The sequence below is a fragment of the Pezoporus occidentalis genome, unplaced genomic scaffold, assembly GCF_034315485.1.
Source record: "Pezoporus occidentalis ecotype Australia unplaced genomic scaffold, CSIRO_AGI_Poc_V1 ctg2, whole genome shotgun sequence".
In the NCBI taxonomy this organism is placed as follows: Eukaryota; Metazoa; Chordata; class Aves; order Psittaciformes; family Psittacidae; genus Pezoporus; species Pezoporus occidentalis.
Genome location: NW_026913855.1, coordinates 17675189 through 17699787, shown reverse-complemented (window position 1 = coordinate 17699787; position 24599 = coordinate 17675189). Strand labels below are relative to the sequence as shown.

The 24599-nt window shown below is 39.8% G+C and overlaps 1 protein-coding gene across 3 annotated transcripts in view; it reads right to left on the bottom strand.

The window, feature by feature from the left end:
• CDKAL1 (CDK5 regulatory subunit associated protein 1 like 1) overlaps positions 1-24599 on the bottom strand; it is a 392748-nt gene that overhangs the window by 6921 nt on the left and 361228 nt on the right. For all 3 annotated transcript variants that reach the window (XM_062618034.1, XM_062618036.1, XM_062618035.1), the window contains 2 exons: positions 23665-23748; positions 21442-21606 (listed from right to left, as the gene is read on the bottom strand). In XM_062618034.1, the coding sequence (XP_062474018.1) occupies positions 21442-21606; positions 23665-23748 (249 nt within the window). The remainder of the gene's footprint in view (positions 1-21441; positions 21607-23664; positions 23749-24599) is intronic.

Sequence of the window (24599 nt, the reverse complement as noted above, 5' to 3'; positions counted from 1 at the left end):
GGGGCTTCTCTTACAGCCTCCTCTCCAGGCTTGAAGAAGCCTGGTCCCTCCACCTCTTAGGCCAAGTGCTCCAGCCCCTCACCATCTCTGTGACCCTATGTGATCCTGTTCCAGTTGCCAATTCTTAATTTATAGTAAGATCGCTACAAATGACCCAGTCAAGTCAGGTCAGCAACGCTCCTAACAGCTCCTAAATACAAACATAAACCCTATTGAATAATGGGAGGACAGAAAGACTGATTGACCTTAAGCTCTGTTGCATCAGATCTGATAGTTTCTTCCAGGTCTGTCATCACCTATGGAGATCCTACTCCTGACCTACACAGCAAGTTAGCAAAATCTTTTTTCTTTCCTAATAACACTTGAATAATCCTTCTGATCCCTTTGGGCAGATTAGAAAAAGCATCTTTCCCATTACTCAACTACCTCTCACCTTGATTACTCCTATCTGTACTTTTTTCCCTATACTTCTCACTTGCATCATCTGACCATATGACCTCTCCTAATAAACAGAAGCAGAGATGCCAACAGGAACACACTGTGGAATGACATACTCTATCATGACTTTCTGTCCATGTCACACAGACCCAACTCTGGAACTTCTTCCTCCTACCTTAAAATTAAATTCAAACTTCAATATTCCTATGTAAGAGTATAAAAGAAATAAATTCTCTCTCTGCAAGTTACTGTACCGGAACTTTCCACCACTACTGTAAGGCTCCATTGGTATTTTTCTTGGCAGACATCTCTCTGCTCTTTTCCATGTTCTTACCTATGGGTAGACCTAACTACTTATTTTCCTCACCCGGACAGTCTTTAAGGATTATGCCTCAATGAACCCTCAAAATTCACAATGCAGTTAAAAGGCAAACAGAAGGCTGAGTATCTGGGGCATATTAAATTACTTCCTTTTTGATATACACTTTGAGGAGGAGGGAAACAATCAGAGATCAACTAAGAAAAAAAAAAAGAGAAACAACCAATTAAGAAAACATAAGCCAAAAATCCTTCCAAAATGTTTAAAACACAGTCTTGTGCCGCTTTCCAGTATACTCATTTGTTTTAGCCTGTTTCCTCTTATTTACCTATACAAACTTCCAGGCAGGAGTTGACTCTTTTTTACGTATTTGTATTTTCTACTGCTATTAACTTAGTAACTCAGTATTCTCCCCCTACAGAAATACTGCATTGTCAAAATAACCTGCCATCTGAGGTCAGAAGCAACATTGTGAAAGATAGGTGCGATGTCTAGAGTCTGAGCTACCTTTTATTTTCTTTTGTAATGAGGTGTCTGGGGTGTCAATCATTATGACAGAAACAAGTGACATGCAAGTGGTATTCCACAGGAGAACTGAGAGATCTTCTAAGCAGAAAAAGTGCGATTCAAAAGTTACAGTCTTCCAAGTAATGACTTGAAATGAAGAATGAACCTATGGACAGATTCATGATGAGGATTTGTCACTATTTGTCTCCTTGTGCATAGCACAGTTTTATGACAGAGATGGCAGGTACTTGCTCTGAGCTCTTATCTGGTAATTTGTTGGTTAACCAACAAATCTGTTTCCTAGAGATCACCAGCACAGGCTTCATGGTTTTGAAAATATATTACAATGAATTACAGGATGTACATTTACTTGTAATAACACTAGATGCCATCTTTTTCAGTGTGCATACCATGGCCTGTCTTACAAGATATCATTCCACAGGATTCCAGCTTTCTCTTCTTTAAACGATCACTAAGAACCTGAATGTGCACAAGTCCATGGGACCTGATGAAATCCATCTGTGGGTCCCGAAGGAGCTGGCAAATGAAGTTGTTAAGCCACTGGCCATCATATTTGAAAAATTATGGCAGTCAGGTGAAGTTCCCAACAACTGGAAAATGGTAATATAACCCCTATTTTTCAAGAAGGGAAAAATGGAAGATGCAGGGAATTACAGACCAGTCAGTCTCACCTCTGTGCCTGGCAAAATCTTGGAGCAGATTCTCCTGGAAGGCATGCTAAGGCACATGAAAATCAACAAGGTGCTTGGTGACAGCCAGCATGGCTTCACTAAGAGGAAATCCTGCCTGACCAATTTGGTGGCCTTCTGTGATGGGGCTACAGAACTGATGGACAGGGGTAGAGCAGTTGATGTCATCTACCTGGACTTGTGTAAAGCGTTCGACACTGTCCCACACGACATCCTTGTCTCTAAATTGGAGAGACATCAATTTGATGGATGGACCACTCCGTGGATAAAGAACTGGCTGGATGGCTGCACACAAACAGTTGTGGTCAATGGCTCAATGTCCAGCTGGAGACCAGTAACGAGTGGTGTCCCTCAGGGATCGGTGTTGGGACCGGACTTGTTCAACATCTTCGTCGCTGACATGGACAGTGGGATTGAGTGCACCCTCAGCAAGTTTGCCGATGACACCAAGCTGTGTGGTTCCGTTGAAATGCTGGAGGGAAGGAATGCCATCCAGAGGGACCTCGACGTGCTTGTGAGGTGGGCTGATGCCAACCTCATGAAGTTTAAACATCACAAGAGCAAGGTCCTACACCTGGGTCGGAGCAATCCCAGGCACAGCTACAGGTTGGGCAGAGAAGAGATCCAGAGCAGCCCTAAGGAAAAGGACTTGGGGGTGTTGGATGGTGAGAAAATGAACATAAGCCAGCTTCAGTGTGCGCTCGCAGCCCAGAAAGCCAACCGTATCCTGGGCTGCATCAAAAGGAGCGTGATCAGCAGGTCGAAGGAGGTGATCCTGCCCCTCTACTCTGCTCTTGTGAGACCTCACCTGGAGTATTGTGTGCAGTTCTGGTGTCCTCAACATAAAAAGGACATGGAACTGTTGGAACAAGGTCAGAGGAGGGCCATGAGGATGATCAGGGGACTGGAGCACCTCCTGTATGAAGACAGGCTGAGAAAGTTGGGGCTGTTCAGCCTGGAGAAGAGAAGGCTGCTTGGAGACCTCATAGCAGCCTTCCAGTATCTGAAGGGGGCCTATAGGGATGCTGGAGAGGGACTCTTCATTAGGGACTGTAGTGACAGGACGAGGGGTAATGGGTTAAAACTTAAACAGGGGAAGCTTAGACTGGATATAAGGAGGAACTTCTTTACTGTAAGGCTGGTGAGGCACTGGAATGGGTTGCCCAGGGAAACTGTGAATGCTCCATCCCTGGCATCGTTCAAGGCCAGGTTGGACAGAGCCTTGGGTGACATGGTTTATTGTGAGGTGTCCCTGCCCATGGCAAGGGGGTTGGAACTAGATGATCTTAAGGTCTTTTCCAACCCTACCTATTCTATGAGTAAGATTATTTTTATATAAGTATTTTAAAGTTGTGTTTACAATACAATAATTTTCCCAGATTATTTTGTTGAATGATGAAAGAATGACAAAGTGCCAGCAGTATGTGAAGGTTCCAAGACTGTTCTATAGATGAGATTATTAAATGAAATATGAGACACTTCTTTTATCGCCCAAGCTTTCAGAGACCATCACCTTTTTGCTTCCCTTTTAAATCTTGAAATAACAATGACAATTATATGGAGGTCAACAGTAGCTACAGGCAAAGACAAAAGGTTCCCATCAGAAAGAGTACCTCAGTAAAATAAATAGCTAGATCTGAAAACATATATGCAAGCCACAAGAACCAACAATATAACTGAATGATATTCTCCTACCAACAGTGAAATGAATAATACTGCTTTTACATGGAAGTGAACTCTCTGAGTATACATTAAAATACTACCTGTAAGGGGAATTCTGTACTCCCAAATGGTAGAAGGCATAAAATACTAAAAGCCTTTCTAACCATTGTTATTTGCAAAGAAAACTTTAATAAATATATCAAGGGACATTCTACCTCAAAATCAGGAAAAAGCTTTAAAAGATTTTTCATACTTAGCAAAGTAGAAGGAACACATATATATATATACATGTCCTTGGGAAAGTCCTGCCCCTATATCTTAGAATATGTCTTAATCCTGAATCTATGGTGTTTTCATTTATTTTTACAGAGCCAAGCATTACAAATGGAAAGTTCCAGGGGAAATTCAACATCCTATTATACAATAATCACAGAGACAAACAATACAGCAACATCATTACACTCTAACATCAATAATAAACATGGTATAAAATGAGCTTTTTAAATATTTAGGAGTGATACTATGTTCCAGAGTTTCAAATTCCATACCAGTAGGTAGGAATCTATATGCCTCCCTCATTTTACAGGTAAAAAGACAAAGAAAAATTAAAGTGTTTCCAGTGCCTTAATTAATGCATGCCAGGAATCGGGTCTCTCTAATTCCTGTCTCAGATTCCAGTTGGCACCAGACACCAACATAGCCTCTAAATTTTTTCTTTCTGTTAAGTTTTAAATACATTTTCTTAAAGCTAGGCAATACCTTAATATGTACGTTCCTAAGAATGTCTTGCATTTTCACAGCCTTTTCCACCCAGTATTAAAGAGTTCCTGGCACTGTAGATGTTCACCAACTCCAGCTGGAATCAGACCTTGGCAAAAAGGAGCATTTCAATGCTTTCACTGACATTTAACACTTAATAAAATGTGACTGATCTTGACCAACTTTGTGGGTTCAGTGATAATACAAAGGTTTTCTTTTCATACTGTCATGGCCTTTTTCCTTTAAGTATCCTTAGTTGTTTCAAGAGGTCTCCCACACTGCCAGTTAGCATACTTACGAGCACCTAAGGGAGTGTCTTGAAATCTGAGTCTCCTTTTTAATTTCACACTCAGTCAAGTTCAACTGCAGTTAATGGAGGACTCTCTCATGGAAACATCAAGCAATGGTTACTTTCCGTGATTAGCAAGCCTAACCGCTTTAACACAATCTCTGTATCCCCAGTCTTTACAAATGGCTCGTCAGCCCTTCTCCACAATAAAGATTACATGAGAAAAACGTTTCTTGGCTTGCTATGTATTTTATGCTAGATAATCATGATAGCACCCTGGCACTCTAAGACATCAAAGAACAGTAACTATCCAATCTACAGGCTGTAATGAATATCTACCCTCAGAAGTGCACTGGTATCATTCAGGGGGTGGTCTGACTAGACAACCAACTTTTGTGTCTGTAAAGGACTGAAGTGCATAAACACAAACCTGCACCCTATCATGCTCAAATACTGGTAATTTGATTCTCAGCTGAGACCTCAGTCTTCTCCCACAAAGTTTTTACATGGTGTGCTCTATCAGGTTGTGTCTAACAATTCTTAGGGTTAGCTCATGAAAAGAAAATTAGTTCTTTTGGAATTAACCAGGAAGTAATAAGTTCTAATTTCCTTTTTTTGAGACTTCATACCTTGGACTTAAATTCTCTTATATGCTGAACAGTCACCACTGCAACTTAAACACATGCTAGAGAATTTTAATAATGTTAAGTATCTAGTTCCAAGCATTTTAAACTGGCGACTATCAGACTTGTTCACTAGACTAACCTTCTAGCAGATACTTTGAATATGTGTCTTGCCTTCATCTCCAAAATGGGAAGACAAAAGCTGCATTTCAGGAGGATAATGTAAACATAAAATTATTACTATTTCTGAAGCACTCAGAAAATTAGTCATGGGGTTCATAGGAAAGGTTAGAAAGAAATTAGTACTTCCCCTGAGAGTGAAGTTTAAACAGCATGTAGCAAATAACAGTGCTATTACACAACAAAAAATGAACAGGAAAAATATCTAAAAGCAGTTTATTAAATTGGATGTTACGAAAAATTTCTTCACCAAACAGGTTTTAAAGCATTGGAACAGACTGCCCAGGGAAGAGGAAGTGGTTGAGTCACCATCCCTGGAAGTATTTAAAAGGTGTGCTGACGTATCACTTGGGGACATGGCTTATAGAATCATAGAATCGTTAGGGTTGGAAAGGACCTTAAGATCCATGGGCAGGGACACCTTATGCTAAATCATATCACCCAAGGCCTCATCCAACCTGGTCTTGAACACTGCCAGGGATGGAGCATTCACAACATCCCTGGGCAACCTATTCCAGTGCCTCACCACCCTTACAGTAAAGAAGTTCTTTCTTACATCCAACCTAAACTTCCCCTGTTTAAGTTTTAACCCATTACCCCTTGTCCTGTCACTACAGTCCCTAATGAAGAGTCCCTCTCCAGCATCCCTATAGGCCCCCTTCAGATACTGGAAGGCTGCTACGAGGTCTCCACGCAGCCTTCTCTTCTTCAGGCTGAACAGCCCCAACTTCCTCAGCCTGTCTTCATACAGGAGGTGCTCCAGTCCCCTGATCATCCTCGTGGCCCTCCTCTGACCTTGTTCCAACAGTTCCATGCCCTTCTTATGTTGAGGACACCAGAACTGCACACAATACTCCAGGTGAGGTCTCACAAGAGCAGAGTAGAGGGGCAGGATCACCTCCTTCGACCTGCTGGTCACGCTCCTTTTGATGCAGCCCAGGATACGGTTGGCTTTCTGGGCTGCGAGCACACACTGAAGCTGGCTTATGTTCATTTTCTCATCAACCAACACCTCCAAGTCCTTCTCCACAGGACTGCTCTGAATCTCTTCTCTGCCCAACCTGTAGCTGTGCCTGGGATTGCTCCGACCCAGGTGTAGGACCTTGCACTTGGCATGGTTAAACTTCATGAGGTTGGCATCAGCCCACCTCACAAGCGTGTCGAGGTCCCTCTGGATGGCATTCCTTCCCTCCAGCGTAACAACCGAACCACACAGCTTGGTGTCATCGGCAAACTTGCTGAGGGCGCACTCAATCCCGCTGTCCATGTCAGCGACGAAGATGTTAAACAAGACCGGTCCCAACACCGATCCCTAAGGGACACCACTCATTACTGGTCTCCAGCTGGACATTGAACCATTGACCACAATTCTTTGCATGCGGCCATCCAGCCAGTTCTTTATCCACCGAGTGGTCCATCCATCAAATTGATGTCTCTCCAATTTAGAGACAAGGATGTCGTGTGGGACAGTGTCGAATGCTTTGCAAAGCTTAGTGGTGTACTTGGCAGTGTGAGGTTAACAGTTTGACTTAATGATCTTAAAGGTCTTTTCCCAACCTAAATGATTCTATGAATTGATTCTAAATGAAGTCTCAGCTCTGTGCACAGAAGGAAACAAATCTGCATGTGTATGTGTGTGAAAATAGTGCATAAGCATGTAATTAAAGGCTGAAACATAATACAGTTGGCATTTACATAGGAAAGAGGAACTGAAATTCTGTTTTGTTTTTTTTTTTTCCAGTTCAGAGTACTTCACTTTACATTCCACACAACCCATAATATTTTAATACTGCTTTCTTTGGTGTTTTTTTGTTGTTGTTTTGGGGGGTTTTATTAATTTTTTCTCTAGGTGAACACAGTAGTTGTAGGCCCTGTCCTACAGGAAAAGGTTAGGGTTTTATGACAGGTTCACAATCTTTGAAAAGAATTTCAATCATCTCTACTTCTCTGAAATCTGTAAAATCTTTCCTAAAAATAGGTAATACTAAAATACACTGCTTTCCTGAATAGAATTTAAGAAAATCTGAGATAAACACAAATAAAACAGATGTCCTGAAAATGGCAAACATATAAAAGGTGTCTATAGGGGTGAGAAACACAAACCCACAGGATAACAACTGTGGGGCTTAATCTATTTTTTAACAAATCGATCACTCTGGATTTTAAAATGCCTCATGTCTCCACATTAAAGCTTAACAGAATTTTTTTATCACACAAGATACTCTCCCAAGTGTAACTCTAAGTCATTCATTTCCAGCTATCAAGAGCTCCACATCTGGTTTTCCCCTGTGGTTCTGTGACAAATTCTGATTATGCTACAGAATCTTAAGCACTCCTCACTGAAAAAATAATGAACTAATGCTTCTTTGGACAGAGATACATGCTGAACAGCTGAAAGAGGAAAAGAATTCCTGTCATTCTAAGCACTAGTGCCATTATTTTATCAAATTAAAGTTCTTGTATTTAGAAAAAACTATCTGTGTCAGAAATGGATATTCACAGCCATCCTTTTTGTATTATAATTGTTATCTGCACTTATCAGAGATTTTGCATGTGAGAATTGCAAAATAGTTCCCATACGGATAAGATAAAGCACAGACAGTCTGACTGAAACGACTTAAAATCACATTTGAAATCATGTCAAAACAAGGACGAGATTTAATAAAAACTCCTCTAGTTCTGATAACAAGACGCTTTCTTGAGGACCAGAAATCCATCTGGTCAATATTATGCATAGGTAGTTTTTGTAGCTATGTGATGTTTTGGCAAAAAGAGCTTAAATATACTGACTACACATCTCTGTTCCATCAAAAGTTTTTTTCACAAAAATTTCCAAGTCACCCCAATCCAAAATAGAGCATTTGTTCGAGTTCTACCACAGAATATGTGTGTATATGTATATATACTGTCGTGGTTTAAACTCAGGTAATTCGTTCGCTCACTTCCCCCCCCCTTTCTTGCCCTCCCCCTGCTCCCGGAGGGACGGAGAGGAGAATCGAAAAGAATGCAACTCCCACGGGTTGAGATAAGAACAGTTTAGTAACTAAGGTATAACACAAATCACTACTGCTACCACCAGTGATAATAATGATAAAGGAAATAACAAGGGAAGAGAATACATCATCTCACCACCAGCCGACCGATAACTCGCCCCCCCAGCCCGACCAAGCTCTGACCCATACCTCCTCCAACCCTGCAGTCTCCCAGCCCTTCCGGCTAACTCCCAGTTACATCCTGGGCATGACGTGCTGCGGTATGGAATACCTCTTTGGCTACCTTGGGTCAGGTGTCCTGTCTCTGCTTCCTCCTGGCTCCCCCTCCTCCCTGGCAGAGCATGAGGCTCACAAAGTCCTTGGCCAAACCAAAACATCCTTGTTATCAGCTCTGTTCCCGAGCTGAAAGTCAAAACACTGCACTGCACCAGCTACCAAGAAGGGGAAAAATGACTGCTACTGCTGAACCCAGGACATTATCCACCCCTTATTCCATACCATTCACGTCATGCTCAGATCCCACATTTTCAATATACCATCACTCTTATCTCAGTGCACTCTTATCTTAGTGCATGGACCAGTCCCCTATAAAGCTGCTGAGTTCATCTGGTCCATGATGTCAGGCTCCATCTCTTGTAACAGTCTTCCAGAGCAGGAGAGACTGTGTGCAGTGTTCACACTCGTGAATAACCTGGGCAATAGTGTCCATTGCTAAGTCCACCCCTCGATCATGAGTCCATCTCTGTGTTGCATCTCTGCTCTGATGGCCTGAAGTGCCATGGGCCCACCAGGCTTAAAATAATTCACTGTCCCCTTCAGCAGTTTCTGCAGCTTGTTGCTGGGGACTCCACACAGCTGCCTTCCATCTCCGACGCTTCCAAAGCACTGGAGGGGCCCAGTGGACTACATAGTTGCCCATACTGTCCCACACACCCTGCCACTCATGACTGTCCAGCCTTGGGGAAAATCTCTTGGTCCCCCCATATCGTCGTCTAACCCCAGACAAGACCCAAACCTGACTCTGCTTAACTTTTGAGATCAGACAAAATGGTTGTGGGTAGCACACACTCTGTGTGTGTGCCAACATGCTGATCCCCATCACAATCAGCAGGCAGGTCCCAAGGATACCCAAAGGCCATTCAAAACCTTCAGAACTCTCACACGATGCTGCTGTACTTGTCACTGGGGCTGGTGTAGCTGCTGTGCTTGCCGGCTCTCCCACCGCCAGCTTCTCTTTTCCTGAGTCCAGCTCTTCCTCCTCTGCCTTGCTGGGAAATGCTGCCTGGTCTCCTGCATCCTCCTGGGGCTCGGCGGGCGGCTGTCGGGGAATGCTCTCGGCCGTCGCGGGGCTGGGCTCGGCCGCGGGGCTCGGCTCCTCCGCGAGGCTCGGCTCTTCCGCGGGGCTCGGCTCCTCCGCCGCCTTCTCCCGCTGCTCGGCAGCCGCTTCCTTCTGCTCCTCGACCGCCCCGACCTCCTCCACCGGCAGCCGTCCCCCCGCGGCCTCCGGCCCCGCTCCCGCCGCCGCTTGGTCCCCGGGGCCGCTCTCCCGGGCCGCTTCAGCAGCCGCCGGCTCCCGGGGCCGCTCCCCCTCAGCTCCCCGCAGCCTCACGAAGATGGAGAGTAGGGTGAGGGCCAGGACGGTGAAGAGCAGCCGGACGGCCAGGTACAAGTCCACGGCCACGTCCGTCCCGCCCTGCTGCTGGAGCCCGCCCGTATTACAAGCCATTGCCATAAAGCACAGTGAGACAAGAACCTTAGCCCAGGCCCCATACTTGATAAACACTATCACAGCAAATACCGGCTCTACGTAAGTTACAACATTCTGAAGCTGTGAGATCAACAAGAACAACTCTGAGAGCCAATAAATCAGCATTGTGACAAGTGACTATTAATCCGGTCAGATCTGTCGTTATCTCAACCCTTCGTGCCCCACGTTGGGCGCCAAAAAGAACTGTCGTGGTTTAAACTCAGGTAATTCGTTCGCTCACTTCCCCCCCCCTTTCTTGCCCTCCCCCTGCTCCCGGAGGGACGGAGAGGAGAATCGAAAAGAATGCAACTCCCACGGGTTGAGATAAGAACAGTTTAGTAACTAAGGTATAACACAGATCACTACTGCTACCACCAGTGATAATAATGATAAAGGAAATAACAAGGGAAGAGAATACATCATCTCACCACCAGCCGACCGATAACTCGCCCCCCAGCCCGACCAAGCTCTGACCCATACCTCCTCCAACCCTGCAGTCTCCCAGCCCTTCCGGCTCACTCCCAGTTACATCCTGGGCATGACGTGCTGCGGTATGGAATACCTCTTTGGCTACCTTGGGTCAGGTGTCCTGTCTCTGCTTCCTCCTGGCTCCCCCTCCTCCCTGGCAGAGCATGAGGCTCACAAAGTCCTTGGCCAAACCAAAACATCCTTGTTATCAGCTCTGTTCCCGAGCTGAAAGTCAAAACACTGCACTGCACCAGCTACCAAGAAGGGGAAAAATGACTGCTACTGCTGAACCCAGGACATATACACATACACATCTATATACCCATGAAGAAGAACCCATCAATTTGAAAGCTAACATTTAGTGAATGATTTTCTCATATAATACTGTTTCAAGGACCCCATGGTTATACTAAGACTAAAGAAAACTAATTTCCATGGGGCTTCTGCTTTTTATTTTGCATCTGACATCTGGTCTCCAGCCAGTCAGGTTTCATTCCTTTCGCTATATGTCAATCACACATCCATCTTCTGTTGTAGTACATAGGTGGTCAATCCTTTTTGAGAGGCCACATGAGTCTACTAGGAACCTTACACTACCATGTCTTGCCTATCACAGAAACAGACATAAATTCAACTTGTGATTAATAGCTATTAGCTCTCCTTCTCCACACATCACGTATGCTCCCAACGTGTATGGCATTGACCTGGCAGCCACTGGAATAGAGGGTATTGGATAGTAGATAGTGAGGCAAGTGAACTCTTCTGGCAGCTGCAGGCTGTCCCAACCAGAGAGACTAGTATAAAGACAACATGCTCATGCATCTGTGAAGAGGGCTTCTTTTCAGGCCAAGTCCCACAGAAGAGCGTTTCTACCAGTAAGGCCAGGTAAAAAGGCAAAACGAAAAGTGTCAGAGAGAAGACATTGATAACACAGCAACACCAACTCTCATTACAGTATTTGTTGACTAACATTGGGCCAGAAGACAGAAAATAACTGTTTTCTTATGGAATAATGAGCTACACAGGTCAAAATGGTTTGCCTTAAGGCCCTTTATTATCCTGTGTGGTTGTCATCACCTAGAACAACTATAAATGCCTATTTCTTTTAAGAAATGTTTATCAGAGAAAATTTTTTAAATTTATATTTTTATTTTACAAATGATTTGTCAGCCATTCTCCGCAATAAAGTTAGAAAAATCCACATTATTTCTTGTATTTCTTGATGGCTTTGATAGCCATGTATCTCATCTTTGATTTTGACTTTACACCAGTGTATCCTAATTAAAAATGGCTTCATGATAGCGCTTGTGTGACCTCAACAATTAAAAGGTGAAGCACCACTGAAGTACACATCTTTCTCACCATAATTCCAAAGTCTCAGGTTTTTATAGCATCTAGGATGGAAGAAATTTGACCTAGTTTTCCCAAGATCATAATTCCATTTTACACCAAATATTAACCACTGAGTTATGGTCCTGACTCCAGTAAAAGAAATGAAGGTAAATATTCTGAAATTTTAAGATCCTGTGGGCTTGAGTTTCAAACACAGGTAAACTGTGCTTGAAGCCCTCTGACTCTTTTGGAACCTCAAAACATGAACTGCTTCTGATGCACACCTGTGAATCTGCTTAGAACAAACCTCCAGTGAAAATGAAGAACAAGTTTTGGAACGTGTTCTGAGTAAAAAGAAAGGTGTAATACCTAACGGACTATGCAAACAGACGTAGAGCTAATTTTACTTTATTGGGAATGTATATGGGATTTGGGCTATCTACACTAATCACACCACCACAACCTCTCATGCTATACTGACCACATCTTCCAGTGCAATATTCCTCCTTCCCAATGCTGGATAGGACAATTACATCAAATCCAGTTGTATTTTCTAGATTTTAGGTAGTATAAGTGACATAGCCTGGCACTGGAATAAGTCAGCAGAAAATTTTTCTGCAACTTTAGGAAAAGGTCTAACATCTGCTATAATAAATTAGAGGTGGGGGAATCCTTCAAGTAATTCAAATACAAACTGAGAAGTAGTCAGATGAAGGTTATCAAGATCAGTGTACTGTACACTAACCACAGGTAAAGCTGTCTTTGAACAGCTTTAATGAAGTGCTTAAGTAATTAGTTATTTTTCTAAATGTTTCTTTTATTTAATGATCTTTGATAAAGCCTACGGGAACAGCTTGCTTTGGAACTTGTTATAAATCGGAACTGAACCTAAAGTCATATAAATTTAACAGTCAGGTCTCATGAAAACCTTCATATGCCATGTTTCTTAGAGGAAGAATATAAACTTTTAAAGCAATTATTCCTTTTGTAGTTTGAGAGGATTCCCTTAAAAACCCAAACAATGACTTAGATTGGAGAGACTGTAGTAGGAGGGCAAGGGTTTATTTCTGTTGCTTGGTCCAATAAATCTGCAACAACATGCTTTAATGGCTACTGGCATGATCAAGACTTTGATCTGATTACATGACAAAGGATCTAGAGTGAATGTTAAACTTGTTACAGAATACAGCCTGTCTAAATAGTTATTGTATAACACCTTTGAGGAAGCATTTGCTCATTAAGCTTGCTTAGATACCACAACTTTCTGTCTTTAAGGATACTGTGATTTTAGTATATTCAACAGGGACACAGTAAGTTCTTTGGATAATCTAGTGCAGTTAGGAGTATGTCCTTGGTAAACTTAACTTAAGGCTCTGAATTTCACACCCACTTCACTGAAGTATGGCATTTGGATATTTTAAGATATGTCTTCTCCAGTGAAGCCACCAAATACAATTTCATTCCTATTACTCAACTGTAATTTAATTTCAGTTAAAGATATAGCCACTGTAAATTTGGCTTTGAATTTTTATTATGTGGACATCTTCATACACAAAATATAACTGAATACTGATAAAAGCTTAAAAATAGTTTCTTTCTTACACTAAAAAGCCTTTTCCTCTTTTTATTACATTTGACACCAAATAAAAATCTTTAATCTAGTATTACTGACAAGTATATTAAAACCAAACATAAATCACTGTCCAAATATCAAAATCTGAGTGGGAAAGTATGATTATGAATGGATCTTGATATTCTACTATGGCTCGTGAATAATCCTAATATCGCTAATTCAATTCAACACTGTTTTAATAGATTTTTCAGAATTAAAAAAGAAAAATTGCTAAATTTATATATAGCTTAGTAAATTATCATAAGGAGAATCAACAAGAACAGAAGGGCTGATAGTCTATTACAGAACCATTAACTTACTGAGAATCTAATAACATTTTAGAACATGCAATAATATTAAAGGATACAGAACATCCTAATTTGCCTTTTACATGGTTATGTTTTTTGAAATGAGATAAATTTTTTAAACATTTTAAAGTTAGAAAGTAGCTTAATCTTATGTCTGTAATTTTTATTTGCCTTCAACACATCTCAAAGCCAATGAACCTTCTTACTTCAATGGTTTTGGCAAGAAATACGTTTCTAAGAGGTAGAAGTTCAACATTCCAATACCTTGTATGAGTAAAATCAAACCTCCTACTGACCTTTCATTTGGAGACAAGGAAAGCTGTACACCTTTCTAAACCTCTGTTTCCCCGCATGAGCTTCACATGCCTTTTTCATGCTGTCCTGTTCAAGTATTCATGTAGAAAGACTACTACAGTTACAGCTTCGATAGACGAGGAAAGGTAGAAAAATCATTTATCCAAGACATAAATATCTTATGACTCCATGTGTTTGCTTGCAGGGAAAGCAGGAGAGGAAAGGAATGTAGAGAACAATACTGCCTACGTGAGCTTTTTAGTTACCTAAAGAGTAGTAATAAAAAGGGATGACTAAATACTACAAGCAAAGCTACAATGTATACATGGGCTGAATATCCTTCACCTACCTTTGCATTAAACTCTGCTGGAGAGGTATAAAAGTCAAACCTATAATGACTTTTGCTGGCACAGTAAGTTGGAAATTGACAACCTCCAAAACTACAGAAAAAAATAAGAAAAGTTGTGGCTGTTGCATTTTTTTCCCCTGAAAGCCAATTAAAACTTACTGAATTTATAACATGATACATTAAATAATAAAGCCTTACTAAAACCAAATGCCTTTTGATTCTTTCCAAAGAGTCCGTTTGTTAAAGTTTTGATTGAAAAGAAAAAAATACTTTAAAAGGAATTCCTAAATATGACAGGGAGTGTCAAGTAGCTAATATTACCATGGCTACACACTTCCAATTTATCCCTATGCCAAGGGAGAGCAGAACCCACGCACTCATCCCACAGTGCAGTATCAGCAGGTCAAGTACTAGAAATAATACACAAAAATGGCAGAACTATTTTAGCACTTGGAGTTTTACCTCTGGAGGCAGGAGGGGTAGAACATTTGTGTTTAACTGTCTCTTATTCTCCACAAAATGACTTACAGTTGAATCATCCCAGTCCTTTCTATTTCCATTTGCTGCATGCACTGCACAGGATTAAGATAATTATGTAATTTAAAGTGATTAGACAATGACATTCAGCCAAATAACACTGTCTGTTGAGGAAATTAAAAAGTAAATAAACTAAAGTTCAGATCTTTTCACCTGAAATGGACTTAAGAGAACATTTGTTTAAAAGGTGCTATGTAATATGCGTTGTTTCAGCTGAGCTTTGATCTCTGGAGTTGAAATTCAGCCCTGCCAGAGGGATGGGCAGAAAGACAACATGCCCATTAAATTAAAACCTTCAGGATAAAACTACCTGGTGAAGGTCTTATGCTGGCTCTTCAGTTTGCTGCTTTAAATCATCACTATGTATTTTAACATCTCTATGTAGTGTAGATAAATGTTTTGGATCAATTAACTACCTTTATTCCAGGTTGCTAGTCATCAGTTGGCTAAATTAAAATGTTCATATAATTACAGAAGATAAGGCTGGAAACAAGCTTAAGAGGTCACCTGGCCCATACTATGACCCATGATGAATGGTGGATGACCCACATCTCAAGCATTTCTCTCACAGGTATTTGCTAAGCGTGTTCCTAAAGACCAGCACTGATCAAAATTTCCCAACCACTACATGTGAGTCAATCCAGTGAAGAATCTATTCTGCCCATAGGAAAGAATTCACCCTGAATTTCAGATTCTAAGCTGAGAAATGCTGGGCTTTCAAGTAGAAGAAAAATTTAAATCAATTCAAATCCCCAGACAAAGCCAACATGGTGTGCAGATTATGTGTAGATCATGAAAATCAGCATACAAGGAACAGCACACTACAAATTTTTGCCATTTTTTTTTCAGGGAAAAATGAGACTTTTAAAGGTCCTTTTAAAAAAATATCAATAGCTGGCATTGAGCTCCACTCTTAGAAAGGATATTTTTCTTTTCTTATGCTAACTTTACAATGACCTTAGTGAAATAACTGAAGAAAACATAAGAAAAAAAAATTAATTAAGAAGGATTTAACACCATCTTTTATGACCTCTATTTACAACCAGCAGGGAACAGGAGTAATACATTAAATAAAACAGATTAATAAATGCAAAAGCACTAACTACTTGCATGCCTCATATGACTATCAGTTGTTTCAGAGAAAAAGGGAGAGCTACTGAACCAACAAAAGGTATGTTCCTAAGCATTCAAGAGCACAAAATGCACTAAATAGTGCACCATATTTTCAAGATATATTACCTGAAAGCTATTTTACATGGAAAATGTTCCTTTTTTTTTCTTGGCAGTATGTTTATCTTAAATAGAAACTTCCCGCATATTTCTCAAATTGCTCCTTGTTGGACATCGTAATACAAAGATCCCTTTGCAAAGTACCTTTCCAAGAGAGGCAAAAGGTGTGTTTTATTTTACTTTATCTTTCTTCGTTGGAAATGCCAGCCTTTCATTAGCATATCTCAAACTTTCTATAGTTTCTGTAATTTTATGAAAGATTCCTCTCCTTGCAAAAATTTGCTTCCTCATTCTCTTTTTTTCCCCTAAATCTCTGATCTGTAGTTCCTGTTCAGGAACCAACTTTTCTACCACTTTGAAACTCCAGCATATGTAAAAAATGCGCTTAATAATCACTTCAGCTTTATGCACATATTCCACATTTCCTTCCAAGTTCTTGAAGGAAGTTTCCAACACACAGATCTCAATTCTGGTATCATTTCTTTTATTTCTGTTCCAGCAGAATATACTTTCTTCCCCCTTCTCCATTTTATTTTGCCTGCAAGTGAAGCACCCTTTCTACCTGAGATCAGAGAGTTTCCCTCAAGCTATGCTTTGTTGATTGTTTTTTCTGGCAGGCTATAAAGACGTATTTGATATATGCATCTTTCCTGTTTCCTAACATCAGAAAAAAGGCTGGGCAATGTTTAGAGGTCATCTTTCACTAATGTAACTAGAAAATACTTGTTGCTAACTGGGCAACCAGGAACATAAAGCTTCCTCTGTAGCATCCCAAATTACAATAACCTACTGCAAAAAAATAATAAAAATGAAGGCAGGATGAAGATTAAAAAGGGCACAAGCAGACTGACCAAGAATTGCTTGCTAACTCAAAATCAGTGGCTCACTCCTCATTTCCTCAGAAGGTCCTAATGGCTTGAACAGCTATTAGTTTAACAAGCCAGCTGTGGATATTACCATGGCTTGGGAGCCATAGAAATGTGCACCAAGATCCCAGACTCACAAAGGAGATACTGCAAATGGCGAACGTCAGCAGGAGTTATTTGCAGGGGAAGCATTAGACATAAAGAATGCTATCACATAAACCAACAGAAAACAGATAATAAAGATGTGCCTGTATTTATTTAAAAAGCAAGTCAGTCATAGATGCATTATAGAAACAGGAATTACGAACAAAAAATAATAATGACTATATAAATAGCCTGTTAATTCTTTTTCTTGCCTTAATTTTCCATCTGATTAAAATTTCCCACCAAAGGCCCTCCGACTTTCAGGGCTTTGATTCTGGCAATGCATTACAATTCTGGCAGGTAGCCAGCCTTTTATTTTTATTGCCTAGTCCTTTGGTCTCTTCTTCATGTATTTCTCATCTTGCAATATTTTTTCCCCCTAGTCACAGAGCATATGTAAACAACAGGAATTATTTTTGGATTACAGAACCTACTCTATTTCCATTTCTAACAAGAGATCATATTCTTGCAGATTCTTTCTTTTTTCAGCAATTAGGTTTGGGCAAACATTTTTCTGTAAACAGGACTTATTTATTAGGTATTATACTTTATGCTGCTGGGAAACTGTCAAGATCCCTAAACATGGCTAAAATGCATAAAAATTAAAATATTAAATTACATTCAGATCATTAACATGCACTGCTGACTTTTCAAAAATGTTTATTATCCAGTGATAATGCACTCAGTAATACACGTGTTGCAAGCCCACTTTCAGAATCTCAAAGACTAATTTAACAGAGTGCTTAAGAACATGGCAGACATATTAAATTGCTTTACTGAATTTCAAAATGCTGAAGTGACAAGAGCATGATAAAAATATCCTGAATTAATTCTATCAGTATTTGTCTCATCTTTATTTGGCACAGATATACAATGTGTGAATATTTTATGGAGTATGTAGATTGTCCTTTGTGTGATATTTTGCATTCCCTCTTTCCCAGCCCAATCTGCTGATTCCAGTTGGTGACCTGCTTCTTGTATTTCTTTGGATGAATTTGTTGCCCCAATCATGCCATCAAAAGGGTTAAAAAAAAGAAAAAAAAAATAATTAAGGCCTACAATTGTTCCTTCAGGCACACCATGTTGTCATGAAAAAAATTACTGAGGGGCATGTAGTAGCTGAGAAAGAGCTCTGGTCCTTTTGAGGTATTCCTCACCACAGCATCTACGGAAGTTTCTCCTTGCTTAGGATGGGTTTGTGGCTTGCTTTGACATCCTCACATTGTGGTGTTCTCAATTTTTTATTTTTTTTAAAGTCATATAATTAGTTTCCTCAAAAACTGTACAGTTTGTGAAAGCTTTCACCCTTTCTCTGATCATTCCTCATTACAGAGAAGTACAGCTGTGATGCTTTTTGAAACATCTTTCACTGTGCCCTATGCAAGCTAATGAAAACACTGTTAACGATAGCAAGCGATGCCCAGGATAGACTACAGAAATAGCATCTTTTTAACTCCTACAGATTGTCTACGACCACATTACAGCTCTGACTCAGCAATCTATTCCTCTTCTTCATAGTACTTGTGCAACATGCTGGACTGTAATGTGTGCACTGCAGCCCCTGTAATATACATGGTCATTAGAAAAGAACCAAATGCTTGGTTGAATGGGAATGGACTGAAGCATGTGTTTTACTGCAGTATAGCCCATTATCCCATTCCTTTGATGTAGATTACATCTCTCTACATTTAAATTCATGTATTTCTCTGAACTAGCCCTCATCATGAACCAGCAAACATAAACAAGTTAAGAGGAAGTTGTATTACTGACCATGTGAGACCAGAAGGCCCTTAGAAACTTCACGGGCACTTCAGACAGCTTGCGACATATAGCATGCTGGTTGCTGCGCTAAAAGAGCTTCTCCTCAAGGGACATCCAACAGAAACATACCTGCTCTTAAAAGAGCCAGCTGGCTACCCATCCTTTCAAGCCAGGGAATGTAAAGCAGACCCTAATTCTTGCTTATTTGTGAGCACAGTGGGAAGCAGAAAGTGAAAGGTCCACATGTGTTTCAATTTTTTGCTTTTATAACCTATGTTAGGTAACATTATACATTTTGATTACTTAAAAACGTTATCCAAGGTTTCAGTTTTGCATGCTGCCTCTCTGAAAACCTGGTGGAGGCACTTGGAAGCTTGTTGAAGATTCAAGATCTTTTGCTACTTTTAAGGGAGTATCTGAATACATATGTTCTGAGTTGCCTCCTCCTTCTTTCCCCAACATGCCATCTGCACACATAACAAGCTATATAAAAGGTCATATGACATATGTCACCCTTCTATCTTGCTCATAAGCATCGTAGGTTATAATTACATGTCTAGAGCACACCTACCAGGAAATGTTTCCCAGCGGTCCAATCATACAGAACTCCTTAAAGAGCATCTTTCAGCCAGCCAAAAACCTACAGTGACTTAAGAAAGCTCCTGACTTGCCACGGATGATTTGTCAGGACGAACTTCTCACTAATACTTTCAGCTCATGTTCTACAGATTATGTATTGGCCAAGCATGATTAAAAGCTTTCAGCTGTAGCTTCCACATACAAAAGATGTCCCATTTACTGAAATATTGAGATTTCTTTTTTTTTTTTCCCCAGAAAGTAAAAGTTTGCAACATGCCCAGTAGACCAAACACAAATAGGATACTCCTTTGAGGGAGCACTAGCAGCCACAAAAGTAATGAAAAGCAATTTGCCTTATTATTCACTTTCTGTAGCCATTTACTTGAGCATTCCAGGTACTTGTTCTTACCTACACTCAAAGGGCAGAAGTAGGTCTATACATCCCAGTAAGTTCTTATGGCAGTTACCAGTATCCTCAATTTTAATAATTTCATCTCTCATTTTTAACATACAAAATTTCAGTCAACAGTCTGCTTGCTTGTTCCCATGCTACAAGCTTCTGGCAGCACACACTCAACTTAATGACAGACTTGGGTCTGTTCCAGCAGATTATTAAAAAAAACCCCACATTCTGATGAAAAAATCATCTGTGTTTAAATAGCTACATAGTCCAACCAGGCAATTTGAGGGTTTTGGCTGTTTTTTCCCCTCTTATGGACCCTTATCAGGCCATTATACACAGGCACACAGACAGTATTCAAACGAGAGTTTAGCAATGTGTTTGTGCTTAAGTTTCATGACCTGCCAAACACATTACAGTAGGTGCATTATTGTTGTTCTGTGTTTCCATAGCCAGGCTTATTCAAGAGACCAAGTAGCTTAGCTTAACACTAGTCACATAAGGTATGCCTTGATTGTTTCTTTTAAATATGACTACTTTGAACTTTAACAAGGATGCATATATACTTTAATACTTGTCAACAATTTACTGTAATAGCAGCAAGGTGGTTGCTAAACTGTCAATTATGCTTCTTCCATGTGCTAAATTATTGCTACATATTTTTGGAGATCCTAACAGTGCAGGAGAAAGGACATCAAATGATGCTTAGAAATGTGATACACATTTTCATTTCACACTCCATCAGTTTTTACAACTAGAGCTCCATGAAATGCATAAGAATACTTGGCTAACAGCCATATCTACTGAGGTGTAAAATAAGGATCAGATCTCTTTTTAAGGGAGTTTCATTTTCTTTAAATCAGATGTTGACATTTTTCCAAAATATATTGTAAATATCCCTTACCTCCACTCATCAGTTAATTTTGAACCTCTGAATCCAATTTTGATCTGTTCTAACAGCTTGTAGCCAATGCACATTTTTCAGAAACAGCTTTGTAAAGCAAAATAAACCAATTCATCCTTCCACTAAACTAGAACTAAAATACATTGAATTATATAATCACTGATGTTAAATCTTTTCAGTTCTACTAAGCTATTGCACCCTGGAACAAGAAACAAGTGTATTATTGCCTTTAGAGTCAGCAAAGTAAAGCTAGGAGCATCAGCAAAAACATCTTTTAAATTCAGATTTCAATCTGTCAGTAAAGATTAAAGCTTCATGCATATATAAGAGGGGAACTATAAAATGATAACAGATACATAGCATGGAATCATTATGCTTGAACAGCTGCTGGTTTACTAGTGTATTAAAGCAGAAAATGTCTTTTACTCACCCCTGTTAAACCAGAAACTTCTCCTTTTGCTAACGGCCTAGTGATGGATGCAGTGTAAACTCTGGCATCTGACACTGGTTGCCCCTTCATGAAATGTTTCCCAGCTTCATAAATATTCACTTCTACCATTTTACCCATTAACAAAGGATCCTTTGGTACAAGAACCTTTCAAATAAAGATAAAGACATAGTTACTAAATGCCACAAAGAACATCAGTGTCTCCAGCTTCCACTCAGAAAACAGGTATTTTATAAACATCAGAGCAAATCCTAACACTTCAAAAATTTAGTTACCAGCATACACGATAGCCCCTGACCACACACTGGACCAGTAACATCTCCAGCTTGTGTTCTTCAAGATCTGTGCAGTGTCAGGTCAGCTTTTAAAAAAAAAATTAAAAGTTTTTGAGTATGCAGATGCTTTGGGACAGAAATTATGCCCTAGTTTCTGTTTGCACAAGGCCTTATTTTGATTGTGCAGATCCTTTGAAGCTGAGATGCATGACTGACAATGAAAGCCTGTAAAAATGGATGAGTGGTTAGCAACTAGTGCCACCCTTTCCTGAATATGCCCTAAGATCAGACAGTCCCATAGGAACTTCACAAAAAAGACACAACGTAACAGATGTTTCTAAATCGTCTGTGTTAAGAAAGAAAGACCCCAACATACAAGAGGAACATTTTTTGCTGGAAGAACAAGTGGCATAAAAAGGCTCTAAAAAAAGAGCCTCCACAAATGTAAGCTCTAGTTCTACCAAGAAATCTGTCAGTGTAGGTCTATTGATGTAGCTTTAATAGCAAACTCTTTTAATATAGATGAGGTCAGTGAAGAGAGAATAGGTCTGATAACTATTTGAGTTAACAGAACATTACACCAGGTCTCTGAGCTCCAGCTTCCAAACTGTAATACAATATCTAGTGACTCAAGAGTGGTTTTCAATTTACTATCATCAAATTCACTGCTATTAAAGTTAAGTAAATAGCACCAAGTCTTGTACTTACCTGGACAAACAGTAGGATATTATCCTAGTCAAACATGCCACACAAGATTTTAGGGAAAAGACATACATTTTAAAAATGGAAAGTATGTAGTCCATAATAAAATTTAAAATTACTCCCTATGTTACCATTTGTATTTCGTGTATTTCCAGTCCCAACCAGGAGTGGTATTAGGTGCTGTACAAACACCTCATAAAACACCTTCTTTTTCACATACTGCTTTCTCTTTAATTAATGAAACTTTCATAAACCAAGCAATTTCTTTTTAATATCTATATGGAAAACCATGTTCCTCAAATATGACTGATAAGCTACAAAAGCAAGGAACAGCAATACATAAGGTTTAGACAGTGGTTAGAGATTAAGTACAACAACAAAGAGATTTCAAAAAAAAAAAAAAAGAAAAAAAAAGAAAAAGAGGAAAAAATAGTAACCCAGATACCTAAAAGAAGCAGATATTTCATGAGCAGGAATGTTACTTCCTACTAACCAAAACCAAGCAAAAATAAATAAATAAATGCTGTAATGTAACCCTGAGCCAGAAGAAAGCACTATTAGTGACTATTTAAGTACAGCCAGGATCAGTAGCCTCTCCAGGTTCAGACAACTGAATAACATAAAGGTAATGAGAGCAAACTGTAGAGAGCTCAGTGCAAGAAAATGAAGGAGAAGCCAAAGGCAAACCAGAATGAAATCATGATGATTCAGAAGTTGATTTTACTGATTTTCAGCAAGTCATCTGCTTTTGAGCAAAAATAATGATTTTGTGGACTAGATGCTGTACTTCCTTCCTAGCTCACAGATAATGTTTCTGTGTGGAAAGAATTCATTACAGAAAGTACATAAAATGAAATGCGATGTATCAGGTTGAAGTGTTAATCCCGACAAAAGTTTCTGACCCTTCCTACTGTTTGAATTATTTTATTTTGGATTTTTTTTTCCAAATTGCATTGCCTGAAACAATTTTCTGAAAGATGTATAGAAATTATCAAGATTCAACTATTCAGAAAACAATGCTTTGGAGACACAGAAATGAAAATGACTGCATATCCCATAAACAAGTCTTGAACTCACATCAAGAAATTGTTTCTGGAAGAATGTTGCCTGCAAAATGTTTCTTATTTCTTTATTTTTTTATTTTTGCTTTCACTGTGCCACACGGTGTTGAGATTATCAGAAAGCAAAGATAAAACAGAAAAATGTTACTTTGTTTATTTAACTGTACCTGCTCATAGAAAGGATTGTGAGCAACATAGTAATTGGAATCAAAGGATTCTTCTGTTACCAGAACTCTCTGCCTCTCACCAACCTGGAAAATAAAAGAGAGAGAGATGACTCAGAAAATAAAAATAACAAATTACACTCAGAAGAGAGCTGCAACTACAAACAGTCTTAGCAGAAATAATCCAATGCTGTGAAGAAATTCTGTCAGCAAGAAGACAGGGCAGAGAAAGCCCTAGTTCAAACTGTCTAAAAATGACAGGGTTAGAAGTCAGGATTGAGGGCTAGAACTGTGGTACTGTAATGGCTTAACACAAAATTCCAGTTAAATGGTATTCCAGAAATATAAACTGATTTTAACTGATTAACACAAGAACAAATAAAAATATCAGATATTCACAGAGTCCATGAAAAAAAAAAACAAAACCACAACAAACAACCCACCAGCACAAAATTTTGCAATCAATCACAAAAAGGGTAACATCACTGTCTGCCCCATTCCATCTATCCCTCCACCCTTCCAACAAAGAAAACTACTAGCAGCACCTGAGAGACAGAGGGAGCATTAGCACACTGCACAACTTCTAGATGCCATCATGCTCATCTATTTGCCCCCCCTTTTTTTTTAAGCCACGCTTGCTCTTTACAATGATAGGGCATCTCTTTATACCTTCTTGGTGATTTCAGTAAGCTGTACTCAGGAGAACACATTGATTTCCATGACAGCAGAGTCAAAACTGCACATTACAAAGACTCAGTGAAGAAGAGTTTTGAACAACTCATAGACACTGCATATTAAAGGCCAACTAAATACTCGGCTAAAAAGCCCAGCGTTTCAATGATACCTCCAAACTTTCAAATGCACTGAAACAGTTTAAAGGAAGCACCAGTTTTACAATTAGTTATGCCGGAGAGCCAAGACAAATCAGTCGCATTTAG